The 27,087-nt window shown below is 38.5% G+C and overlaps 1 protein-coding gene across 11 annotated transcripts in view; it reads left to right on the top strand.

Moving 5' to 3' along the window:
• htr2aa (5-hydroxytryptamine (serotonin) receptor 2A, genome duplicate a) overlaps nucleotides 1-13,209 on the top strand; it is a 122,573-nt gene extending 109,364 nt beyond the window's left edge. For all 11 annotated transcript variants that reach the window (XM_081599456.1, XM_081599434.1, XM_081599428.1 and 8 more), the window contains one exon: nucleotides 7,244-13,209. In XM_081599456.1, the coding sequence (XP_081455582.1) occupies nucleotides 7,244-8,106 (863 nt within the window). In that variant the 3' untranslated portion in view covers nucleotides 8,107-13,209. The remainder of the gene's footprint in view (nucleotides 1-7,243) is intronic.
• Nucleotides 13,210-27,087: the final 13,878 nt, after the last annotated feature.

A 27,087-nucleotide genomic window follows, 5' to 3' on the forward strand; every position in this document is an offset into this window, starting at 1 on the left:
ACATTAAATAAGGTTTAAATTAAGGTAAAGATTTCTTTTATTTACCAAAGCAAAACATTGGTGTGTGTGTGTTTATTTTTCTTCACATTGATAAGGAACAGTGCATCTGTGGTCATAAATCAATAGGTTATGATTCATTTTGGATCATTTTCTTTTTTTCTGTAATTGGCATAATAATAGTCAGTTAATTCACATTTCCTTTGCATCTCAGAAGAATGAACTAACTCTGCTGCCGGTTCCCTTTAAAGCAGCTTTTCTTGGAAAAATGAGTCAGAAGCTGCCAGCTCTTTGCTCCTGTAGGACTGACATCTGGCAAAAATGAAAAGAAAACAGAAAACCCCACAGTGACGGCTCTTTGTCATTAGAAGAACATTTGTCAATTTTGCAGCCACTTGTGATCCAAGTGTCTTCATGTGCTGGGAATCAGGACAATGCAGCAGGATTTCAACGCTGTAATCTGACCACAGCTGCTGGTTATGATGTGAACAGACTGGGATGTTACACACATCTGAGTTACAGAGGAAGGTTGGCATTAATAAAGAGAGAGGGAAAATAAAGGGCAGTGAGCGTGTGTGTGGATAACAAATAATGGCTATGTGTGGGTAAAAAAAACTCCTTTTATTGTTTACTTAAACTATTCTTGTCATAACTCTGAGATGAGGCTTGAACCGGGTGATTCATCCCTGTAATTATCTCTTATTATCTCTTTTTTTTGTAAAGACGATTCACATTTAATGACACTTCATGACTCGGTGAGATGGAAGTTGTGTCTTCACAGAAAAACATGAGAAAATAGACACTGCTTTTACAAAGTAATACACTACGGTTCACTGTATCTATTATACATTCTGCTATAGGATCAAAATGGAACTTGTTTTTTTTAAATCACTTCTCAGTCACCGTTTGGTCCGTTCATCTGAGATTATCAGATAAAAGCTGAATTGTTTTGTAAATTTTGAAAGATATGTTTTTGTTTAACATGAACTCTACAGGATGAGTTTGGTACCTTTTGGTTCTGACTGCATGTCTCCACTGATAACCAGAGTTTAAATTTGGCCGTCACAAAGCATTAGTGCTCATACAACAATGTTAAAAGGGAAACATTTCTTTCTAAATGTCACAATTAAATGTTTCAGATCATTTGATTGTATAATCAATCAAATAATTGACTGATGCTGTTTCTTTTTAAGAGGTTTTAAAGGGGCAGTATCGTGTAAAATCAACATTTTTGAGCTTTACATCATACTGTGATGTTACTACCTTGTCAAAAACACACCTGGAGCACTTTAAATATTTCATGTTTGTTTGAGAAATCCTTTATTCTCCCGTGGAAACCATTCAGGGGGCAGAAAACGAGTGTTATTGAGTTCATCAAGACATTGCTGAAGGTTTGATAGAGGAAAGCTGTTGTGGTGACTTCCTGAAGGCAGAGTGTCAGAAAGAACAGGAGCTTCTTAAAGAGACAGAGGTCCAATTTTAAGGCGTCAAATTGCAAAGTTTGACTTGTACAGCATTTTTATAACAAGGTGACGTATTCACTTGATTTGTTGCATAAAATGGCGCCATGTGGCTGGAAAATACATAACACCGCCCCTTTAAATGCAAAAATATCCACATGAATCTTCACTCAGTCGTAAAGATCTATAAAACATGATGTAGAAAGAATACTACGTGTTGCTGAAAAGAAACCAACATAGACCAGAAAACGTACCTGCTGTCATAGCAACAGGAAGCGTATGACGGCAGGTACAAGCCGTCACAGGGGAACCGTACCCTTTGGCTAAATGGAATGTCGCCTCAGGCTCTCAGTCTTCAGAGGAATCATCGGCTCCCAGCTCGTCGCTTCGTCAGCGGCTGGCAGAGCTGAACGCTGGATTTCCTCTGTTTGAATCATCTCATGCCTACAGTGTCTGTACTCACCCTGAAAAAACACTGGGGAAAAAGCACATAAAGATGATTCAGTCGTGAAATTCTCCAGCTGGTGAAATCGACAGTGACGTACTGAAGGCCATTCATGTGACAGTCGACTGGAGAAACTCTGTTCTACATGCTGCAGCAGATCACTGGACATTTAAAAATACATTTTAGCCACTAAAAAGATTCAAGGTGGTCATGAAGGAATATTTATTTTTACACTAAGTTTGCCAATTTCTATCACAGATAATATTTTTGGTGTCAACTCATACAAGATTGGACCAATAAAATTATATTTCCTAATAATGTTTTGATTTTTCCGAGACAATCTCCACGGTTGTTGTGGAAAATTAGGATTTTGCTCGTCCTTTGGTGCCAAATTATAGCCTTCTTATCCTGAACTGTAGAAAACATATTTTCTTGAACTTGTGTTTCCTCTATATGGTGGACATTTTTCAAAATGGCCACCATGGCTGTAATTGTGTGCACAAAATGAGGCAGTTGTTCATGCCAGTGGTGACCACAGCAAACCAAAAAGTTACGTTCACTAACCACTAAACAAGACTCTTAGCTCATCTATTGATAAACCGCTAAACATAGACACGTTAGCATAAGAAGTTAATGCTAAACCGTTAAACATGTATAAAAAAAAAAAAGAGTTCTGCTAACGCTAAACCACGAAACACATAAATTTATTAGCGGATGCTAATGCTAACCACCATTCTGTGTCACAGTTTTATCTCCTTCAGTGTGAGACTCATAGTCCGGAGTTTCAGTTTTGGCTGAATATTATCACTTTAAGGTGGCATAAAAAATGATCACCACAGTTGAAAACATATGATGTGAAAAAGTTCATCCAAGTCATGATAACATGTAACATATTATGGTTTAAAATAGGGAAAAATTGCAGCCATTAAAAAAAAAAGAACATAATTTTGAAGTTTATGTGGCCAGATGGAAATATGACCTGAAGAGGGAACGTGTTCATTTTTATGCTTGTATCCACATGAAAAGTTCTTACCAAAATGCTGACCAGTAACAACATAGAGCTGGGAAAAAGTGTTTGCCTCTTTTTACGTCACACTTTCATGTTTTAGATAATCATATAAACACTGGATAAAGGTAACCTGAGTAAATATAAGCAGTTTTCAAATGGTGATTTCATTCAATAAGGGGAAAAAGTCTCAAAAACCAACCTGGGAGAAAGTAATTACTCCTCTTAGTTACATCATGAAATGACCTGCATATAATGTAAAAAAAAAAAAAAACATAATCTCTCTGATGACTGTTAAATCTCAAAAAGCAACACATCGTCTAAATCTGGGAATTGTTCCAAGCCATTTCTAATAATTTGTGATGCTAATGAGTTAAAGTGGAAGCCATAATCCTGAGCACTTTGTCACCTTTTCACATCCCTAAGTGCGACACATCAGTGTTGTACAAACTTTTCTGCACAGAAATATGTGCAGACTTGATATTACTTTCCTCTGTAAAACATAATATTAAAACCCCTTCATGTTTCCTTAAGCAGCTGTTCTCTTTTTGATAGATCATCTAATAACTTCCACGGGCTCGTAGAAACGTCACATGAGACCCAGTGAAGACAAACGTCCAGCCAAAATATCACCGTGCTTTATTACCGTGACCATAATCACACCGCAAAGCAACATTCACATATTTATGAAAATAAGACACAGTTCAGGCCATTAAGCAGCGCGGACGGGGTTACGAAAGGATCAGCACTTCAGATAAAAATTCTGCTTTTTATTCCAACGCCATCATAAGCAGCGATAATAAGCAGCATTTTCACACTTCACATGCGCCAGCTGGCATTTACTCCAGAGGTAGGATTTTCTTTAAATGGCTCTTCAGCTTACAGATTTCCTACAAAAGAAAATATACGTTAAAGGAAAAGTGAGTAAAACATGAACGGCTTCTGGTTTTCACTTTTTATTCACTTCTTTGCCCCGTCAATCAAGATGAAATTACTAGTCAATCAAATGCTGCTATTTCTCTGACTTACCAGCTGAACATGGATTATTAATGTAACTGAATCTTTTTTTGTTGCTTAGTTTGGTCAACCTTTTACCAAATGCACCAAACCCCATTTTTTATATACAAAAAATTACATTTTATATTAATTGGAAGTTTTTTGTTTGTTTTTATCTGTGGTGAGCTTATTAGCTAATTGTGGTATTTTTTAAAAAAATAACTGAGCATATTTTTACTACTGGTTCCATTGAGATGATATTTTTGCTCTTCATCTCAGAGTTACAGCAGGTGTAGCTGAAGCAGGTTCCTGCTTTTCTAAAAGATTAGATATATTTTTTAAAGGACATTTCAAATTGTCCAGTTTTAAAATGACGTTTCCTGTTACCGAGCGTTATGTTAGGCTACGTTCAGTTTGCCTGATCAGTTTTCAGGCTGCTAAATCCTCTTCGTCTTCTTCGTGACTCTCCCTCCTCTTCCTCCCACCACTTGATCTCTTTTTATCTTCTCCTTCACTTCTGTCAGGTTCTCTGCCGTCTTGTCTGTTGTGTTCAGAGAATATTAAGTGGAGGGTTTGCCATCCAGGGGACTTTGGGGAAGACGGAAAACACAGAAAGTAGCTTTAGGTGGGTTTTTTTTATGATTCCAGTGAGATACGCTGAAGGGGTTTTTAACGACTCAAAAACCATGTATATAAATAATGTCACTGTGACCAATGACAGCAATCATTGTTTAGCGACATGCATGTTTTGCTCTCCATCAAGACTCCTGAGGATTTATTTTCTCATTAAAACCTTTTCCTGGCATTTCGTAAACCATCTCTGACATGAACTGCAGACAGGAGAACGTGAAACACTAAAACTAAAATAAGAAGAAAAACAGAACAAATAGAATAATTATTTCTCTAAAGCTGTGTATATATGCATGTTTGAGACAAATTCGCTAATCGAAAAAATGTTTCTAACAAATGCTACATCAACCGTCAGCATGTGAAAGTGAATAAATCCTCATCAGTGTATGACAGGTTGCTGCATTGAGTCAACAACTCGATGCAATCTGCTGGGTTTCCTTATATAGAAACGTTTCTTAAAGGGACATCATTATGTATTTTCCACGCTGCACATGGCACCATTTCATACCACAATGAAGTAACTATGTTATCTTCAGCTGTAAACAAAATGATATATTCTAGCAAATATGACTTTTAAAAAATGACTTCTGTCTCTTTAAGAAACTCCTGCGCCTTCTGAAACTCCGCCTTCAGGAAGTCATCACAACATGGCTCCTCTATTAACCCGTTAGCAATGTTTTTAGAAGCAGCTCCTATAATGAGCTCAGCAGATGTGCACTTCTACCATCTGCTAATTGTTGCTGGCTAGTCTGAAGGAACCGAGTGGAGGAGTTAATCCAGAGGGCTGCTCTGTGAGGAGGAAGCTTGGAAACTGCAGCTTTGAGGAGGAGCCTCATCCTTGAAGGCGGAGCTAGGTCCACCCAGGCCTTTAGCACAGCTGAATGGTTAGCATGAGAGGTAAAGGATTTCTCAAACATGCATATAAATAAATGAAGTTAAATTTTTTTAAATAGGTTATTGGCATGCAGACTTTGCTTGCTTGGTAGTTGTGACATCCTACTTTATATTATCAAATATATCAAAGCAGTCTTTTCAGATAGCAAAGTTGCAAAAATGTATCAATTTGATGATTACAAATCTATATAGTGTGCAGATCAACTAACTATGTGCTGTAGAAATACAATATATGCAATAATGTGAAGGGAGGATCTGCATTCCTGTTGAGACAAACAGTGACCCAGACGCTGACAAAGCAACAAACAATGGAGGCGATAGGAACAAAACAGCTGAATGTGATTTCAGAAAGATGGAAAAAGGCAATAAGGGGTCCAGTGAAACAACATAGTGATGGCAAATAACTTAATAAAGCAGCAGAATGAGGGCTAAAATGGCAGCAATGCGCATATGGAGATAAGCACAGGAACAGAATCTGATAAAAGGCCGCAAGGCTTACAAAACCCAAACAAATTACTGCACCTTTTCATACAATAATTGCTCGAAGGTTGATCCGCTTAAGTGGAAAAAATGACAATCTGTCCTCCCACTTACTCTGACCCATTTCCCACGACAGAGACATTCTGCTTTATGGTTCTAAATTACACATAAAAACGCTGCATTATGTCACTGTCACTTGTTGCTTCCTGTAGTCTTTGATTCTTGGGCTGTTCAGGCTCATACAGATGACAAAGCTCCGCGGAATTCAGTGTCCTGTTAGAGATCCAAACATACTGAAAGTGAACCGTCTCTGACCGTCTTGTTCCCATTAGCGAGTCACATTTTCAGTCTGCCAGAACTGAAGATCTCCAGCCTCCACCCCGAAATACTTCCACTCCCTTTATTCTCCACGCTGGCGTTTTCTTTGTTATGGAGCTGATAATGAGAACGCACCAGGGGGGAGAATTTCTCAGTTTATCATGTTGATGTCAGGTACAAATTCCTCATCATCATACAAAACCTCTTGGCAAAACAATATCTGATGAGGTTTAGTCAAACTAATCTGCTGATGTGGGAGTTTTGGTATAGGAAACCAAATAATGCAGTAGATGAGAAGATAAATTGACACCATAACAAACAATTGAAGGTATGAAAAACAAACAAATCTTGAAAGGGAAATTTGATACAAATTGCTGACTTTGTCAGGAGATTTTAAGTGATGATGACTCAACGGCTTCTCTCCCAATGCTAGATTTTCTTCTCTGTGTGAGTAAAAAATTTAATACCCCAAAGTTGTCAATCTTTCGTAGCGGGTTGCAAAGGATCACATTATTGCTACAAGTATTTTTTGGGGTCCGTCTCTGTCAGCCTTACACATTCAGGACATTGTCTTTGTGAAATAGCTCAATTTCAATCTGGTTGAATAGAGTGAACTTCTGTTTTCACGTCTTGCCACATAGCAGTTAGATTTAGGTCTGAGCTTTGAATGGACCACTTGAACCCATCAATATGTTTCAATCTAAACCCTTCCAGATCAATTCATTTAACTCCATTCATCTTCCCATTAACACCAACTAGTTTCTCATCCTTCCTGATGAGCAGAGTAAGTTTTCTGCCAAACATAACTTTGTGAAAACTAGGTCAACATCTTCTATTTAGGTCTCATCTGACTGGAGCAACTTTCTTCCACGTTTGCTTTCACCCCAATTTGACATGTGCAAAACTGCCTCAACTCCGCAAGACTTTCTTTCAAAAATTATTGCTTTTCCCACCTGAGTATTAAAGCTAGAATTGAAGTTTTCTGACATTTTCTTCTGCTTCCTTCCCTTCCTGCAGGCATCTCAATGCCGATTCCCGTGCTGGGACTCAGAGACCACTCCAAAGTGTTTAAAAACGGAAACTGCCTGCTGACAGACGACAAGTTTGTTCTGGTGGGTTCCTTCATCGCCTTCTTCGTTCCACTAACCATCATGATCGTCACCTACTTCCTGACCATCCACGCCCTGCAGAACGAGGCCACGCTCTGCTTGGACCAGCTCGTCCCGCGGCCCAAATGGAGCACCACGTTCACGCTGAGCTTCTTCCCTCAGAGCTCCCTGTCCTCCGAGAAACTCTTCAGGCGTTCCATTAGCCGAGAGGCCGGTGGTAGAGGAAGCGCCGGCGGTCTCGGCGGCGCCCGGGAGAGCATCTCCGGGTCGGTGTTTGGACGACGCACCATGCAGTCCATCAGCAACGAGCAGAAGGCGTCCAAGGTGCTGGGAGTTGTGTTTTTCCTCTTTGTGGTCATGTGGTGCCCGTTCTTCATCACCAACGTGCTGATGGTCGTGTGCCACCACAACATTTGCCACCCGGAGGTCATGGAGGGTCTGCTGAACATCTTCGTTTGGGTCGGGTACTTGTCTTCGGCCGTCAACCCGCTGGTCTACACACTTTTCAACAAGACGTACCGCACAGCTTTCATGCGGTACATCCGCTGCCAGTATCAGCCAGAGAAGAAGCCTCTCCAGCTCATACTGGTGAACACCATCCCGCCTCTGGCCTTCAACTCCACCCAGCTGCCATTGGGCGACATGGGGAGGTTACGCAACGGAACGACGCACGGTGAGACGGAAGGACGGGAATTCTCCCTGCCGGGGAAGGAAACGGAGAAGTGCAAACAGGGCAAAAACCAAAGAGACAAAGATGAGAGCAGCGTGTAAGGAATATCAAAGAAAACCCTTTGTTAGATGTAACTTTACACACATCAGACAAAGGCCTAGACTTCATCTGTTTGGTCTTTTTGAGTGAAGTGTTTGTTTGCTGAAAGTACAGAGACTGTCCCTGCCAATTCAAAGTGTAGAGAGTTGAAATCTTGTCGTACCAATCAAAAAGGCACAAGGCACTTATTGCATTTTTAAAATGTTCTCAATAGCCTCAGTAAGTGCAGTAAGTGCACGATACCAACATTTGATCAATCGACAAGACCTGGAGCAACTGAAGTAAAAGTTCATTTTCCTAAGTGACAATTACAAATTCAAAATTTCAATTTTAAATCTCACTGATTTCTAATTACAAACTTCCACTTAAAGGAAGAAATGTACTATTAGCCACTCGGCCACAATGAAAGATGTCACTTTTACTAAAAAAAAAAAAGTATTTTTGTGTAATTTCTCTTCCCTTGGGCGCTCACCTGCAGTAAACCCAGCAGCTCGTTCACTCTGCCAGCTGCCTGGCATCCCATCTTCCATCAAACTGTACCTCTGGGTGGATCAGAGGGGATTATATTGGATTTGCTCCCACTTTGAGGAACGAAGGTGTCAGAGAGGGAAAACCTGGCACACCTTGAGTCAAAACACTCACAAAGGTCAGATTAAGCTGCCAAAAAAGAATAAAACTTTCTGCCTCTGTTTTGTTGAAACTCTGGATGAATAACGATAAAAGGTTTATATTTTCAAGCGTGAAGATGATTGTTGCATTATATTGCTGATATGAAGACTGCAAACTGAGATTATATAACAGCAGGAAATGAAGAGGGTTTAAATGTTGATGTATCCCCTTGTAAAAGTCACAGCTCATATTGTGTTCTTACCAAACTATGGGTGCACATTTCAAGTCGTTTTAGTCATAACACATTGTGTTCAGTGCTCTGATAGGTGGCTACCACACGTGAAAACTTTTGTATGAAAACCTGTGAATGTGGAACTGCTGCGAAAGACTGAAATTAAATGGCTCATTGATGCAGGATGTGGAGTCCAGGCCAGAGTTGGACATTATATATCACCTTCTGGGACCTGAAGCTACGTCAGCGTAGCAGGGCCGATGTAGATTAAAAAAAAGGAGTACATTTCCTCAACAAAAAAAAGAGAAACATTGAGCTTGAGCTGAGATATTCTGTAGAAAAAAACTTTGAATTTGAAAATCTGAAAATTGACTGGGAAAAAAATCTGAGAAAATTTGAAAGTAATCTCAGAATTTATTTATCTATTTTTTTTTTAGAAAAACAAGAAAATTTCTATGTTTGAAAAGTCAAAAATTTGCTAAAAAAAAATTCAAATGTTTAAATTGATCTAAAAAAAACTTCAAGTTTTTTCCCCCTAAAAACATGGAAATGTTTTAGAATCAAAAGTTGAAATTTTTTTACTTCAAAAATTTTTCAAAAGTCAAACATTTCTGACATTTCAAAATTAGACATTTCCAGGTTTTTCCTTGAAAATGTATTACATTTTTGGCAGAAATTTACTCCTTTATCTTTTTATCAACAATGGTCCTAACATGCCATTGCATAAAGCAGAACTGGGTTATTTTAATAGAAATATGTTATTTTTATATTATTAAAATTGTCAGAATGTCATGGAAGTGCTAAAAATTTAGTATAATATGGGAAAGTGAAATAAAGTCCTTTAGCTTATTCTTCTGCTTGTAAAATAAAGAGCAGGAGTCCAGAATGTGAGACCAACCAGTGGCAGGAAGAACATCTTTGTGGCCAGCAGCGAACACTGCCATTTGTACAATTGCTATGGTTACTTGCCCACTTGTGAATGACAGCCTTCTCTGCAGAGAGGGTCTTAATAGGCACAGATGAGAGGAGGGGGCTCAGGGACATAAAAGCTATCATTTTTGTAAAACCTTTTTAAGATTTCATGCTCTGCTGTTTTTCTTAACAGACAGATGTCATATCACAGCGAGTTTGTGGAAAAGTTAATAAATCCTAAGAGATGTAAAAGGCTGACGGCTAGTCAGACTCTCATAGCTGATTTTAACAATTTAATTGAAACTATTCCTATCTCTGAGATAAAATACTATACTGACAGATATTTACTGTCTATACTTTAAGACAACATTGTCAGGATTGTGGCTGTTTTCTCAGCTTAACAACTTCAATGCTACTATGTTACAGTTCACAGTATATCAATCATTAGGTTTGCTGGAGGAACACGCCACGAAACATTTAAGCTAACGTGGCAGATTGTTAGCGTAGTAACCGGGATGCTGTTTGGCAGAGGAAACAGCAAATTTTTAATTTTTTTTTTACAAAATGAAATGGTAGACAGTTATTAACTCTAATGTAAAGTCGAATTCAGTGGGTTTGGACATTTTCAGTTCAAGTTGCTTCAGATTGCTAGCATGAAAATGAACGTAGCTGTTAGCCTTCCACCACTCGATGATTTCTTTAATTTTCCACTATTTCTGAAATGAACACAAGTAATCCCATTCCAGAAATTCTCCATTTCGACAAGACGTGGCCAAAGTTTAATGCTAGACACAGAAATTAGCTAGCTACCAGCATCTGCTCCATCTGACTTCCTTGACTGTTCACATGTCAAATTCACATCAGTTGAAGGCGACATGTTAGCTTTTATTCACTTTGCCTCAACAAAAATGTGTTACTTTTTCCTTTGTTTGCTTCTTTGCTAGTTACAGGGTCATGAATGGGCATGAAGTCGTTTTATCGTACAGTTGGATAACTAAAAGACCTTTCTCCACTTCAGGAATTGAGTTTGTTAAAAATCATTTACTGTCAGCTGATCACTTCACTCTGTGTCCAGCTCTCAAATCGACCAGGACTTGAAGAAGGGCCGCCATAACCTTATAGACTGGTAAATAAGAGCATAAAAGACAATATTTAGATAAATTAAAACATGACTTAAAGAATGTGAAAACCACGTAACTTTAAATTTTGGAACAAGGCACAAATTGTTTGTTCAGAAATGACCAAATTAGCAGGCTATGTCGAATGGCTAACATTAGGAAGAAGGAAAGCTGTGAAAAGTGATATGTTACAGTGAAATGTATTAATAAAATACATTCTTAAATATAGTTAGGAGATATTTTCTCCAAATGAACAGTTTTTGATTCTTGACTGAAAATGTATGGAAGTTTTGTTTTTTCACATACTGCTTTACTGCTTTGGTATATAATTTATTTTTTCTTTTTTTTAAACATGTTTATGATGGTATACTGAAATTCAATAATAATTGCAGAACTTTAAATACACTCAAATTGCACAAAATGTAAGCAAGATCACATTTTTTCCCCTAATTTTTTGATCTACTATCAGAAACTGAGCCATGTCCTAAATTGTGATGCGTTCTTGTCTAAACACTGACTGCAGGTTGTTGAAATGTTGTTTTCTTTTCATGGATTCAGAAGTTTGGGCGTGTCCTGGCCACAGATCTGGCGCTACAGACTCCAGAGCCTGTAGCTCACTTTTTCCTTTCTGGCATTTGATCTTATGATTCTTCATAACAACCTAAACTTTCTGCATATTGATACTGTATGTTGGTGTCAAAACGTTTTGCCTCAATAATAGAAATCAACAAGCATTTATGTCTTGTTAAATGAAAGAAAACTGTCTATTTTAAAGGCAGAGAGGCTTAAATTCTGTCATAGATAAATTATGAAACATGACGGTAGCTCAGCAAATCTCAATAACCAAAAAATACATTAAAACATTTTAACTCTTGTTACACTAAACTTCATGCCGTCACAGTCAAACTGTGTTATTTGAAAACTGCCAAAAGCATGATGTATACAAATTATTTATTGTCAGCACAGGTGTTATTATCACAGCAGGCTGGGAGCTTTTTTCACGTCAGCAAAGAATTTGGGTTTTAAAATGGCCAAAATTTGATGTAAATAACAATAAAGCTCAGCAGGTGTTTGCTTTTTGCTCAGCGGTCGAAAACAAACACAATTCATTATTTTTCCAAAAAGTACAGGTTGCCATGTGAGTCAGCAAGAACTATGAGGTTTTAATTACTGCGATCACAAACAGAAATGCTAGACTCGATGTACTTCTGGGGAAAAATGTGTCCTGTTGCAATACAGAACTTACTCATTATTCAGGTATTTTATTCAGATTCATTTTCAAGTAAAATGTTCCCCACAGAGGCCTGGAGAGTTTCCCCTAAAAAGAAGCCAGGGTTATAAATTACTAAGCGACAAAGTGTCACAAAGTAATTCCTGTGATTCTGGTTCCTGTTGTGTCGGGCCCATGCTGTGGTGGTGTATTCAAAGTACCGCCGTAATCAGTCACAATGGCCATTTCCTTTCCTCTGAAAAAGGAAAAAAATCTGGTTTTAAAGCTGCAGTATGTGACTTTTTAAAAACATATTTGTTAAAATTGTCACTGTGTTGCTACAATTTAATATGAGACAGATAATCTGTAAAATGATTAATCTCCTCCACCAGACAGCAATATCTACTATTGCTGAAGAAATGCAGCAAAAACAACCAATCAGAGCCAAGAGGAGGGGCTTAGCGCTGCCAATCAACTCTGTGTACATGCTGATAAATCTGCTAATGGCAGAGAAAACCATTTATCTTACATGATATCAGAAGATATTCTTGATCGGTACTCTTCACCCAGTGCTAACTAGCTTTAGCATTCACTCCAGGATTTGCACCCAATGCTAACTAGCTTTAGCATCTACTACAGGATCTGCTATCAGGAAAAAGCTCCGTTGTAGCAGAGAGAAAGAAGGAAGACGGCCATTTCCATACCACTCCTTCTGGTGGCAAACAAAACCGGTTTTGGTTCAAATAAAGCTGGACCCAGTGTGACGACGTGACCAGCCTCTTTGTGTTGATGTGAAGATCATAGAAACTCTCTAATGATGTAACTCTGCATCTACAATGTGACTCTGGCTTGGAAGAGATGACTCTTTTTTTGTTATTTATTTTTCACTGGTGTCTATTTTAGATTTGATGTTTGATGGTGGCAGTCTCATTTCTTTTGTATGTCAGATATCGATGTTTAATGGTGACATTTATTTTTGCCTTTTTGTTTTAAAGTCAAAGTAAAGAGGAAAAAGTGGGAGAAATGTGTAAGAATCTTCTTCCTTAAATGGACTTAACAAGAGTTAATGATAAAAAGTTTCAGGTGAAAAAAGTAAAAAAAACATTTTAAGAAAATCAATATCTAGAACACCAAGAGCCCAAACAATCTAAATCCCTTGGGCTGTTTGCTGAAGGTTTTATTCTGTTTTATTAAAAATTTTCCATGTCTGTTTTCATGTAAAACTTCCTGTACACAGTATCCTCAAACGCTCACTACTTAAAAATTCACACACACAAAAAAAACTGGGTCACTAAAAGAAACCAGGCAGGAAGAAGGAATCAGAGATGCTGTGGAACGAATACTAATGTTAACATTCATCTACCAGCGATTTCTCTACAATCTCTGAATTGTACTTTTTTCAAATGCATATAATTATATATTTTTGGTAAAACTACCATGTCTAGAGCATTAATAATGCATAATACATTTGCATGATAAATGTTGTTTTCCTTTCATCCTTTTACCTTTTTCAGAACTTGGACTGAACTATTAGGATAACGCCAAAGGTGTTTAACAAGTTTGATGCCAGATGAGATCATAATGTCTTTATGTGTTAGCTATTAAAAAAGTTATCAAAATCTTGAAAAATATCAAGAACAGTGAGCGATTTTAGCTTGGAATATTAGAATTAGAATGAGAATTAAAATTGTCACATTTATTAAGTCAAAGTTCTTGGTGTGAAAAGAAGAAATGTAACATTTTATTGTTCACCCAGAGATTGTAAACAGAGAAATGTATGAGATTAGGAGATATTCTTTGTGTGTATACTTAATCAAATAGGCAACAACTAGATAAACCTGCTGTAGCTTTGTCAATTATTTTGTTTTTCTGTCAGGTCCTCGTCTCTTTAATGATCGATCACAATATGTTTCAAAAAGTAATCCACTTTTCTTTGATATTCATCAGCATCTGAATTTGATGTGCTTTAAACAGACTAATATCAGTAAAATAATGGGTCTGCTCTAGGCCTTAATGCAGCTCAGGTGCCTATTGATGCATATTTAACACATACCCTTGAGACACTTTATCTTCCATTTGGTAGTTTTACAAAATTGAATAAACAGTTTAAAAACGTATGATGTAATATTATTTCACAGTAGCAGCTTCAAAAACTCATTCCTGTCTTGCACATTTGCTTTTAATTTGAAAGCAGAAACAATGCATTTCTTATATAATAGGAATATATGAAGGCAGCAATAGGTTCACAAATGGCATAAACATTCCTGCAGACATTTCCTTCTGAGACTTAATGGTTGAAAGTCTTCATTTTATACACATATAATAGCTCTTAGCACCTTAAAATGTCTTTAATCTTTTCTTAAGAAAAATTCAATATTCACATGACGGCAACAAGTGTGAATGGAAACACTCAAGCTGTCATGTCAGCCACGCTGGCGCCTCATGACTCAGACGTAAACCTCTATAATTATGTTTTGCTATGAAAACACAGGTAGAAGTAACAGATGTTAAGACGACGATCTTCTTCAAAACTGTGAGAGGAGCAGGACTGCCCCCGCTGAGGAGCTTTCCAGCAGCGTAATCCTTCTACTCTTTGATTCATTAGTAATGATTTCCTTTCAGACAGAACCAAATTTGGAACATTACATGTATTATGCTGGAACCAGTGATTTAAGAGGAAAGAGAGGTTGTCATATTGAACTAATCTGTTTCGCCCCGAGCAAGAGCTGTCCAACCGTCCAATTTATCTTTATAAAACAGTCCTGGGCAGCCCACTCCATCTGTCTTCTGTTTAAAATAGCACTAGCCCAGAGCGTTTGTCCGCTCAAAAGCGCACACACACACCCACACACACACACACACACACACAGAGTGTCATTTAAAATAGTATTACAAAGTACAAGTTTTAAATGACCAATGGGAATTAAAAACAAGACCACCTTGAATTTAACATAATTAATTACAAGGCCTCTTTAATATATATTTTTTTTACAAAGCCACAATAATAGAAAAAAAACATTAAAGTTTGTTTTTACAAAGACATCTATTTATGTGTGCCATTCACTTTATGCATAGCCTTTGTTATCTGGCTGTTTAAGCGACATCCATTTGATGTGTTCACATGTGAATCATTTGGAGGAAACTGAACCACATTTAGCCTCATAATAATGTAACTTACCAAAAATATTTGATTAAAACATTTGTCTGTTTAAAACAACATCTTTGACAAGAAGAAATGACTTTGGGGTGTTTCCTAAAAAGTGAAAGAAACTGAAATACATTCTGAATGTTGCTTATTTGTTAACAGGAGAGTTTAGTTTTTCCTTTGGGAACAAAGATGCTGAAAAACTGAACGTGTGGACATTTGCAGCAGAACCTGCCTGGGTTTTGTCCTCCGATCTCCTCACAGATGGCACATTACATAACTGTCCTGTGGGAGAGCCCCTTTTCAGAGGGCCGAATTAAAATGTTGATGAGCAGGTGACCGCTCCGCTGCTGACCAGTTCTCTTCTCCAGCTCACCCAGAGGGACGCAGCTGCTTTCTTCTAGAAACCAGCATCTCTTTGAAGTGGCTACCAATTTACTGGAAAAAGATCTCAAATACTTAAGCAAACATGTTGAGCGCAGAAAAACTAACGAAAAGCGACATTTAGCCATCACAACAGTGCTGGATGAAGGTGATGAGGTCAGATTGGACCCTCAGGCTCAGACCTCTAAGGCGGCTTGACGCAAACTTTCACAGCTGTATTTTCTCAGCAGGTCTGAACCGAGTCTTTGCAAACTAAATAAAAGAGCTTAAGGTAGAGATTCATTTTGCAATAAGGGGAAACAAGAGGGAAAATGAGAGCTGCAGATTATTTTAAAAATAAATTAGTACTGTGTTTGTTGATTATGTAAAAAAAAAAACAATAAATCAGACTGGCTTCTTGTGGTGTAGATGGATTCATGAAGGACATTTATACTCTGTGACTGGCATCCAGTATTGGATCCATTCTGCTCAGGCGTTTTGATTAGGTATCAGATGCAGGAAGCTGCAAAGGAATTCTGTTACTTTCCAGGAGGAAGTCTCCACACTGCCCCCAGGGGTTTGTCGTTGCTTCACAACGTAAAAGTTCATTGATTCATCAAAGTGAAAAGTTTGTAAATCAAGATGGAGTCTCTTCCAATGAGCTGCAGCAACATCTCCTTGTCTTACTAGTAATTTTGGATGTTACTTTGGTGCTACAGCTAGAGTGTGTAACTTTTATTTATCTATTAATTTTTTAAGTTTTTACATATTTGTTAGAGCCGAGACTGCTAATGCTAATTAGCATAAACAGTTTTCCTGGAATGGTGGGTTGTTTCTCTGCTTTAAAACCACAATTTCTAAGAATAAAAGTATCTGAGCCAAAAGTTGTCAACAAAAGAGTAAACAAGCTTATTATTGAAAGATGAGGACTAAGATCTTTGTGTTTATGTTCTTTCAGAGGTTGGGAGTCGCAGTGAGTGTTGGCGTGTAGGCAGTGGCGCAAAAAGTGGGTATGCAGGGTATGCAATGCATAGGGGTGCAGCACCAGAGAGGGCGCCAAAACCCCGTCTGGAGGGGGCGGCGCGCCGATTATGTTTTCCCGTACACTTCAGCGCGCCTTACGCTCCTTCACCTCGCGCACATAACGATGTAAATGTAACGAGTTTTACCCGTCACGTATCGTCGCCTCTGGGGGGAGGAGCGAGTGAGCGTCGCTCCTTCACCCCTTCCCTCGAGGGGGGGGGGGGGGGGCGCCGATCTATGTTTTTGCATCCACCTGAATTATGTGTAGTTGCGCCACTGCGTGTAGGGAAGCGCTACGCCCACACGTGTTTATTTTGAATCGTACCGCCTGGGTGGCAGCATTGTAGACTTTCACATGTTGGGTTTGAAAGCTTTGCATTTCAGTGCCAGAATATGTCAATCATGACAACTCCTGCTGGATCTTTATTTAGCAGCTCGTTGAAGCCAGGGGACTCAGAAGCAGCAGGGGTCGTGTGGAAAACGAGGATTCTCAAAGATTTACACCTAAAAGACGAGAACATTGGCTTTGCAAATGTACATTGGTGAAATGTGGAAAGTGTAGAATAATTCACTAAAAAAAAAATATCGCGGAGAAGTCTCTTGAATTTAAACCTAGGATTAGTTGCAAAGTTTTATCCACTTAGTCTAGTTGGTTTTCGTTTCAGTTTAGACCTCAGACAAGTCTTTAAAGGTGACAGTTTGACCAGCTGCTCTTTTCTTTTTTGGTCTGCGCTTCGGTTCCACCTCTGGGACGCCGGGCTCTTCTGCCTGCGCTAACCTTTTACTTCTTAGTGTCTCGCCAGCTCCACAAAGCCTGCTGAAGAACGAACGCATTCTTCAGAGCCACACTTAGAGGAGATGGGAAGTGCTTTGAACCTGCAGAGAGAAAACTCTAAAGTCCTACGCCTTTAAAGTCTCACTTTAAAGGTCAGTACTGGAATGTCAGAAAGAAAATATAAGAAAACCTCTTAGTAAAAAGTAAAGGGACAGAGAATGTTAAATATTAATCACATTCCAACTTTTAATTAGATTTTCTTTACTTAACTCATTGATCTTGACATTGTTTCGTTTAATCTTTCAGAGGTTCTACCAAATCATCTCTCCTGGGTCTGAGTCATCCTTTAAAGTTTTCTGATGTGACTGATTTAAAGCTTAATGGTTATATTTCCTCTGCCTGTGCGTCCTGAGTTTAGTGCATTGCTAGTGGAACCTGTCATATTCTATGCAGGAGAAACGTCTACTGGAAAACCTCATCCTGATACCAACATTTTTTTTGGTAGAAAACACAACAAGAAGACGTTTTGAATACCTATTGTTCATAATGTTATTTATTTTACTGAAGATGTATTAGCATGTTAATTTTTATGTACAGACTAGCTGGTTTTCATTCACCTTGTAGCCAAAAAAAGCTAGTTCAGACACAGAAGAGTCTTCTGTTGAATCTCTCTGCAGGCAATCAAACCATTTTAATTTCCTTACGTTTCAAATAGAAGCTTCAGTGTCCATAAAAACATGACGTCAGATTCTTTTAGTGTGTTATGAGGGGTTCTACAGGGCTCTGTGTTCAGTATTTTTATTTTTTACTGCCACACTGAAACACTTAAGTGATCATTGGATACTAATAAACACTCAGATATTCATTAAGATCCTAAATATTTTCTGTGCAACATCAAGCATTTATCTTCATAACTGCCTGGTCAAATCTTCTAGTTATTTTCAGTGTGCATGTGTTTTAGATAGCTCTGTAGTCTCTGTTCAATTTGGGAACAAAACTGCAACATTTGTTACATTTTTAGCTGGTGTAGTTTGCATTCACGCTGTTCTGTGTCTAACTAACAAGTTGAAAAACCTGTTCCCCTCCTCGCCTGTGGTGGCGCTGCATCATAGGCGACACATAAACTTCTGAAGAAGACATGAGCACAACTTCCGTCTTCACAAAATGTAAACAGAAATGGAGTAACGTCAGAATTGAGTGGTTATAGGATTTCTTATTTGTCTTTGGTAAAAGACCACGAAGCATTTCCCTCGCTAATGCTAGAGTCGCATGTCTGTTTTGGTTGTATTTACCCAGAATGCCTTGCGTTGCAGTTCGCTTACTGCTTTTGGAGCAGTTTCAGGTTTGGTTTAGGAGTAAGGTGTGAATTGAGTTTAGGTTAGGCTTAGGGTTTGGCATTTTCTGGCAGTAGTTAAGTTTAGCGTTAGGGTCAAGATTAGACTACAGAAACAAATCAAAATAAACGGCAAGTCCTTGTGAAGATAGAAGAATATTGTGTGTGTGTGTGTGTGTGTGTGCGTGTGTGTGTGTGTGGAGGAGATCATGACGGCTCTCAATTTGTCATCTTCTAGCTTGGTTACAATTTATCCACCTGCGTGTGTTCATGTGTTTGTGTGTGTGCAAATTACGGTGGTGGAAATGTCAGTCAGCATGGCTGCACTGATTGGTGTACGTGTTACTGCATGCACACACAGCCATATCATTCCGCCGTTACCCTTTGAACACACACTTGCACTTTCTTTTTTTAGGGCTTGTTCCTGTTTGAGCCATAAATTATTCAAACAGGCAATCACTTGAATATTCTCCTTTCCAACAGGCGAATATATATGAGAACCAGATTCATTCACAGAGAAACACACAGTTTCACTGAGGAGCAGAAAGCAGTTTTTGTGAACTCAGACTGTAAAATGATGAGTGCAATTTAAAATAGCTTAAGTAATCATGGATTAATTAAAGAGTTGCTCACAAATTTACTTCAGAGATATGAGAGGGCAGATTAATTATAAAAATCCCGAGAGGTACAGAATACAGACAGAGGCAAAAATGGAAAAATAAATCAAAAAGTGGATCAAATATAAAATGCAGAAAAGTTGGAAAAATAAGATATGGGCTGATGAGAAGAGACTTAAAGTGGATTAAATCAGAATGAAGAAAGTGAAGGAGATATGATGAAAACTACTGTGAAGAATATAAATCAAAAGTAGTAAAAGAAGGATGTAGAAGACGACGTTCTCTGCAAAAACACAAAATCTTACAAAACATTTCTGATCTATTTTGTAGTGCAAATATCTTAGTACTCTTGAAATAAGAAAAAAACTTAAGTAACTTTCCAGAAAGATGTAGTAGCTTATTTTAAGTAAACATTCCAGTTTCACTCTCTCCCTCTGTTCTCACAGAGTAAACTGAATAAACATCAGAGAGAAAAACAAGCACGGCGTTCCCTCAAGTCTCACACATGAAAAAAGTAACATTTATAGTGATGTAAATCCGTCCACAGATGCATAAAAATAAATGTTGTTGCCGGGTTTTGAATAAATTTTGCTGGTCTCGGCTGCTTTTTAGACTAAGTAGGTTAAGTATATTTCTGCACGCACTCAGGCGGGATTTATCATTTAATGCCCACACCAGGAACGCAGCTGTGAAAAACAACTTTCTTTGCATTTTTATTTTACAAATAAAAATGTAACTTTTAATTCTAATAGGAAAAAGTGAAGCATTATTAGAGGATCTGTTTACTCCTAAAGACTAAAATCAGAAAGGTTGTTTATTGTTATTTTGTTTAATTTTATGGTTTTTAGCTTTTTTTTAAATCACATTCTTATAAGTTGTCAGTATGACGAGTATGTTGAAACAAAGCTGTGGGAAGTTTGTGGATCATTTTGTGCCGTTAGATCTTAAACATAATCCTAAAGTACTTCAACTCACTTCTGTTCATAAAGTAGCACCTTCTCTCCTCCTTTGGATTCAGTTTAATCTGAGAATGCTAATGCTAGTCGTTTGCTGTCCTCTAACGCCTCATAACAATGTGCATATGTAAGATATTTTATTAGTCATTTCTTTCTGCAGGTCTATTTTGTTATAGGAAAGTATTGCAATATTCAAACCCGCAATTCAGCAAGATATGTAAATCAGAGCTGGACCACCAGACAAATTTTGTCTACATAATTACACTATTAAAAATATAAACAAGGGCACAACGCAACCTTTTAGTGACTGTAATATATAAAACAGCTGCCTGTTTGCTGCAGTGGAGATGAAGACGGTCCCACATTCAGGAAAGCAGAGCTGCATCAAACTTTAACGTGGAACTGCAGAAAGAAAAAAAAAAGCAAATATTGAATTGTTAATGTCACCATCAGAAAAACCTACTGAGTTTTGCTTAAAAAAAACTTTTAAAAAAAATTTAAAATCACACATTTTTGACTCATGAAGTTAATTTTTTTAATTTTTTTGCAAAACAAACTTATTTGCGCTCGTCAGAAATCTTTTCTTGCTATTCTAAGTTTTTATTTGTGACTCAAAGTTTTGCTTGTGATCCTCACATGACGTCTTGATCAGGGCCTAAAATCAAAACAAAAGATTTCTAATGTGTGCAAATAAATGTTTATGTTTGGTAAAAATTAGTTATTTAATTTTTAAAAAAGTATGTTAAACAAAACTTTGTTGTTTTTGTGTTGTTGTTGTTTTGGTTTTTTTAAAGTAATCATTACAATTCCAAAAGTTTTGATTACAATTTTATTTTATTTAACTGAGGTTAGTTTTTTTTTTTCATTGAATAATTGGGAAACAAATTTAACTTCATACTCTGCGAACCAGACCCTAAACTTAAAGTCTGGGTTGAGTTTTTTCCCCTTCATTAATTACACACTTTATATCTATCTTGGTAATTCAGGGTGAGTTATTTTTAATTCTAAATTAATATCCTTGTTGGTCTTTTATTTAAGTGTTATTCTCCTTCAAGATACATTTACCTAACCCTGGAATAAATGAAATGTACATTATGCAGCAAAGGAAATTAGAAGATTGGACATATATCCATTATGGAGATGATCGGTTTTGGACGGGCGATGTGCCCCTGTTGCATAAGCGATACTGAAGAATGACTGATATCATTAACGGTACAGGGAAGAAGATTTTTAGTTATCTAGCTTTGCTAGCAAAGTCGTTAGCTAGCAGCTAGCTTATAGCGCCTAATGTCTGTATGATAAAAATACTGATTCGATAGATAAGAACAGTTTCTCCTCACCTGGCTGTTTCCTCCCGCTCAGTAGTTCTTCAGAGAAAGGCAGACGCAGAGGCCTGTCAGTGTCTGTTGTATTTCATTACCTCTCTGCTTAAACCGCGACTCTGAACTGAAGCAGAAACGATACGTTCAATGTTTTCCGTCATCTAACAAGTAGCAAGTCTACTCCACTTTATTCACCAAAAACATTTTTATTTTTTATTCACCAAAAACTGTTTTAAAATCTGGAACGTTCGCTACGTTGAGCTCCAGTTAGCCGCCTTATCTCACTGCGCGAGAGGCAACTGCGTCATGCGTCACGGGCAAAAGGTCAAAGGTAACAAGGTGACCGGAGGGCTTATTATGTTATACAAAAAAGCTAATCATTTTAGTACATGTTTTTATGTGTTAGAAGAGGGCTTAGGAAATAATAATACCAAAAGAAAAAAAAATTGACCAAAAGGGCACTTGGGGGCAAGGAGCAAAAGGAGCAGGTGCTCAAGCCCCCCCAGCCCCTCCAGCCCCCCTCTGCACGTGGCTGGCCAGTTGTTACCTTTGTTATCCCTCGTGTCTCCTGTTTCATTGTGTTTAGGATTTTCTTGTTATCCATGGATTTTGGATTTAGTTTGTTTATTTTGTTCATTAAAATAACATCCACATAAAGTAAGTCTACTGCCTGCTGTGTTTGTGTCCACCGCCACATTATGACACAAACCAGATGAAAGAGCCCATCTTTAAACATTTAACGTGTAATTAAACAATAAAGGTGACAAATTTTATGAAATAGATCACACTTTAATAAATATTTGTTGTATTTAACATATTCCAGGTAAGTGAACATGTAATGAAATAGATCCTGTCCTAGAATTTTATGCAACTGAACATTACGGGTAACAAGTGATGATCATCTGAGGTAATAGATTTTATGAATATTTAAAAAAATATATTTTTTTAAATATAATTTTGGTTAAAAAATAAAAAGGGGTCAAAATGGAATAAAAATATTTTTACTCTATATAGTTTAGTAGTAGAATATTTTCATACAGATTTTGAGTTAGTAGGTCACATGACCTAGAGGCTATTTAAGAAAAATACAAGATTTTGACTACAGAAATAACTAAAAAATATATAAAAAGTTCAAATGTAATAAAGGTGAGTGTGCCTCATCTATACAGTCTAGTAGAACAATTTCACACATTGAGTTAATGGCACACGATTTGGAAGCTACTGAAAACATTTAATGTTAAAATTATTTAAATTATTGAACATGACTTAACATTTTAATAGAGGACAGTGCGTCTCGTGTAATAGCATGAATGACCACTTTTTTGTATTAGTTGGTCACAAGACAAGGCATTTATTTACAGGAGTGTTCGGAAATTGACGGTCGCTATGTGAAACTCCGAGCGCTTGAGGAGGGTACAGTAAAGAACAGCTCGCCGAAATTAGCGTTCATAAATCGGATCAACCTTGAGCTGAACGTCCCTTACTCCGCGGAGGGCGAATATCCAGTATCCAACTTGAAAACAACTTCACTGTAACACAATGAAAACACCGGAGTTCTGAATAGTTTTGGTCTGTGGACACCAAAAATGGCGCCGAGTGACGTAAACGTCATACGTCAGCTCCAAAGCTCTATTGCAATAAAATGATCCCAGCAGTGTCTGAACTGGTAACTTATTTACATATTGTAAATTAATCATTTCATAAGTAAATCATTGATTTAATCATCATTAAATCATTGATTTACTTATGAAATGATTTATTGACCACAGCTTTATTTTTATAATACTATCATTTTATCGACACTCATGTCACATGAAAGACAAGAGTACCGTCTTTGTGCTGACAAGAAAACAACCTGCTGAATACTATTAATCAATCATTAATCATTTTGTCTGGATTAATGTCAAGTTGTCAAAACAAAGACATTTTCAATAATGTCAACTTTGTATTAAAAGTGTCAAGATTTACTGAATGACGCTTTATGACAACAGTCATAAATATTTATGAAGACTTATTCATGTCCATGACAGATGTTTATGACGGTGTCATGTCAGTCTTATTCACCCGCCTTCAGTAAAGTGTTACCGGCTGGGTTTATGTAGCATTTGATTTTTAACAAAATATTTATACCTGTATTTCATAAAAATAATGGATGACTTTCGGCATTTATTTTGAAGTATGTTGATCCTGTTTACAACTATGATTTTCATGTTCAAAAGCAATTTTTTATGTTCCATCTTATAGTAATAACTTAACAAAACTGTTTATTTGACTTCAAAGACTAGAGTCGAGATTGCTTTACATTTAATTTATACATTGAAAATTTGTATAGTAAAATGCAATAAATTAGTTGTGATGTACAGAAGATAAACATTAGCAAGCTCAAGAATATGTTTAGCTCTTAATATATAATAGTAAATGTTAGTTATAAAGACTAGATGACATGTCAATTTATGGTCTTAAATTGCAAAATAAAGTCTGCAAATTGATTGTAGAATGGTTTCATTTTTACATCACTTTGCATGAGCTACTTTCAAACTAAGTGTTTTGTGTTCTACAACTACATTTCCTGTGGACTTAGAATTTAATTTTGTTTCAAAATTATGTTAATAATATATTAAATACATTAACTGTAATATATTTTACACTATAATTAACATATGGTAGAGAATACAGACTTCAATGGTATTTGGAAATGTCCAAGGTTTTTTAAAAAGTTTGTGAATGCATCACAAAAGAGAATTTCGGTTTTGGGTTAACAAAATATGGGTAAATTTGACATGAAAACTTTTAAATTGGGGAAAATATTTTGATGGAAATTCTAAAAATAAATAAATAAAAATAAAAAATACAGAAAATGTCCTGTTAATTCTCTGCCATGATATATATTTTAGGTGTTTTTTACAGAATTTCCATCAGAAGTTTCCCGTAATGTAACAGTATTTTATTTCAAAGTTTTCCATAAAAAATAGGGAAATATCCTGGTAATTTCTGCCAGTACACTTTCTTGTTTTTTATGGAATTTCAGCAGAATTTTTCCATAATGTAACAGTTTTTTCCCCAATAATTTAACATAAACAAACTGTTAAATTATGGCCCACCACCACTTCAGGTGACATTTCCCATATTCTCAAACTCAAAGCTTGACATGTATGGGGCAACGTGAGAGTTCATCTACTGACTGACTACATAAACTAAAAGCTGGATCATAGATATTTTTAATAAGCGTATTTGTGAGCCTGCCTCTTTTTATTAAATTGAAATTAATTTTAGATTTTTGTATGACTTTTTCTCAGATTAACTTAGAAAACGAGTTGTTATTATTACAGGTTAGTTTTCTAAACAACAAAAAAGTAACTGCTAGGGAAGCTCAAAAATGAAAAATTGGACTGATATTGATATCCGATAGTAACACTGCTGTTATGCCAGATTTACCAACACTTTATTTTGTCAATTTTTTTTATGATTACTCGATTAATCGTAAGAATAATCAATAGATTACGCGATTACTAAAATATTTGTTTACAATAGACCTAATTATATAAATAAAATAGCCTTTATAGGTGGATCGGGGGGATTAATTCTCTCCTTCGCCCCCCTCCTTCTACAGCCAGACCTCCTCCCCATTCTTGCAATTTGCTGTCCGGCCGCCCCCCCACCCAGCACTCAACGGTACGCTAGACCGGCCCCACCCTCTTTGACCCCTCACATCTACCTCTACATTGAAGGGGGGCTAGTGCACCTCTCATGGTACACTAGCCCCCCCAATGTCTCTCCTTCACCCCCCCCCTTCTACAGCCAGACCTCCTCCCCCTTCTTGCAATTCGCCGTCCGGCCTTCCCCCCAGCCCGCCTCCCCCCCAGCACTCAATGGTATGCTTGACGGGCCCCACCCTCTTCGACTCCTCACATCTACCTCTGCAATGAGGGGGGGCTAGTGCACCTCTCATGGTACACTAGCCCCCCAATGTCTCTCCTTCACCCCCTCCTTCTGCAGCCAAACCTCCTCCCCCTTCTTGCAATTCGCCGTCCATCCGCCCCCCCAGCACTCAACGGTACGCTAGACCGGCACCACCCTCTTTGACCCCTCACATCTACCTCTACATTGAGGGGGGGCTAGTGTACCTCTCATCGTACACTAGCCCCCCCCACAATGTCTCTCCTTCGTTCAATCCTTCGCTTCCCCCTCCTCTCTAACGATACGTCAGCCCCCCACCTTCTCTCCTTCTTCTTCGAACCCCTTCTAGCCTCCCAGTGGGCCATCGTTCCCTCGGCCTCCAATTCTGATTCTTCGGGTTAATCTACCCGTCTTTCTCTCACTGTAACAACAGATGGCTAATGGTTTCCGGTATTCTCAGGTTGAAAACTTGTAAGCAATCTTTAAGGCCATAATCATCCGCTCTGGTAAGATGCGAAGTTCTTCTGAGGAACAGTTTTGATACTTCTGACACGGTGTCACTAGGTTGGTGAGATTAGGCATGAGGACTCAGAGGTCTGTCGTGAGTCGGAGACAGGTCCTGACTCAGAGACAGGTCATAACTCTGTGGCAGGTCCCGACTCTGAGGCAGGTCCCGTCTCTGAGGCGGGTCCTGACTTGGGGACGGGTCCCGACTCTGAGGCAGGTCCCGTCTCAGAGGCAGGTCCCGTCTCAGAGGCAGGTCCCATCTCAGAGGTAGGTCCCGTCTCAGAGGTCGGTCCCGTCTCAGAGGTCGGTCCCGTCTCAGAGGCAGGTCCCGTCTCAGAGGTCGGTCCCGTCTCAGAGGTAGGTCCCGTCTCAGAGGTCGGTCCCGTCTCAGAGGCAGGTCCCGTCTCAGAGGTCTGTCCCGTCTCAGAGGTCTGTCCTGACGCTGAGGCGGGTCCTGACTCTGAGGCGGATCCTGACTTGGAGACGGGTCCCATCTCAGAGGCAGGTCCCATCTCAGAGGCAGGTCCTGTCTCAGAGGTCGGTCCCGTCTCAGAGGTCGGTCCCGTCTCAGAGGTCGGTCCTGTCTCAGAGGTCGGTCCCGTCTCAGAGTTCTGTCCTGACTCGGTGACAGGCCACGACTCTGAGGCGGGTCCAGACGCTGAGGCGGGGCCAGATACTGAGGCGGGTCCAGACTCTGAGGTGGGTCCAGACTCTGGGGCGGGTCCAGACTCTGGGGCGGGTCCTGACTCTGGGGCGGGTCCTGACGCTGAGGCGGGTCCTGACGCTGAGGCGGGTCCAGACTCTGAGACAGATCCTAACTCGGAGATGGGGACGGGTCCTGACTCGGGGATGGGTCCTGACTCTGAGACGGGTCCCGTCTCAGACGTCTGTCCTGACTCGGAGACGGGATCTGACTCTGAGGCGGGCCCTGACTCTGAGTTCGGCCCTGACTCCTCCAAGTCAG

The sequence above is a fragment of the Poecilia reticulata genome, chromosome 2 (assembly GCF_904066995.2).
Source record: "Poecilia reticulata chromosome 2, P_reticulata-male-v2, whole genome shotgun sequence".
In the NCBI taxonomy this organism is placed as follows: Eukaryota; Metazoa; Chordata; class Actinopteri; order Cyprinodontiformes; family Poeciliidae; genus Poecilia; species Poecilia reticulata.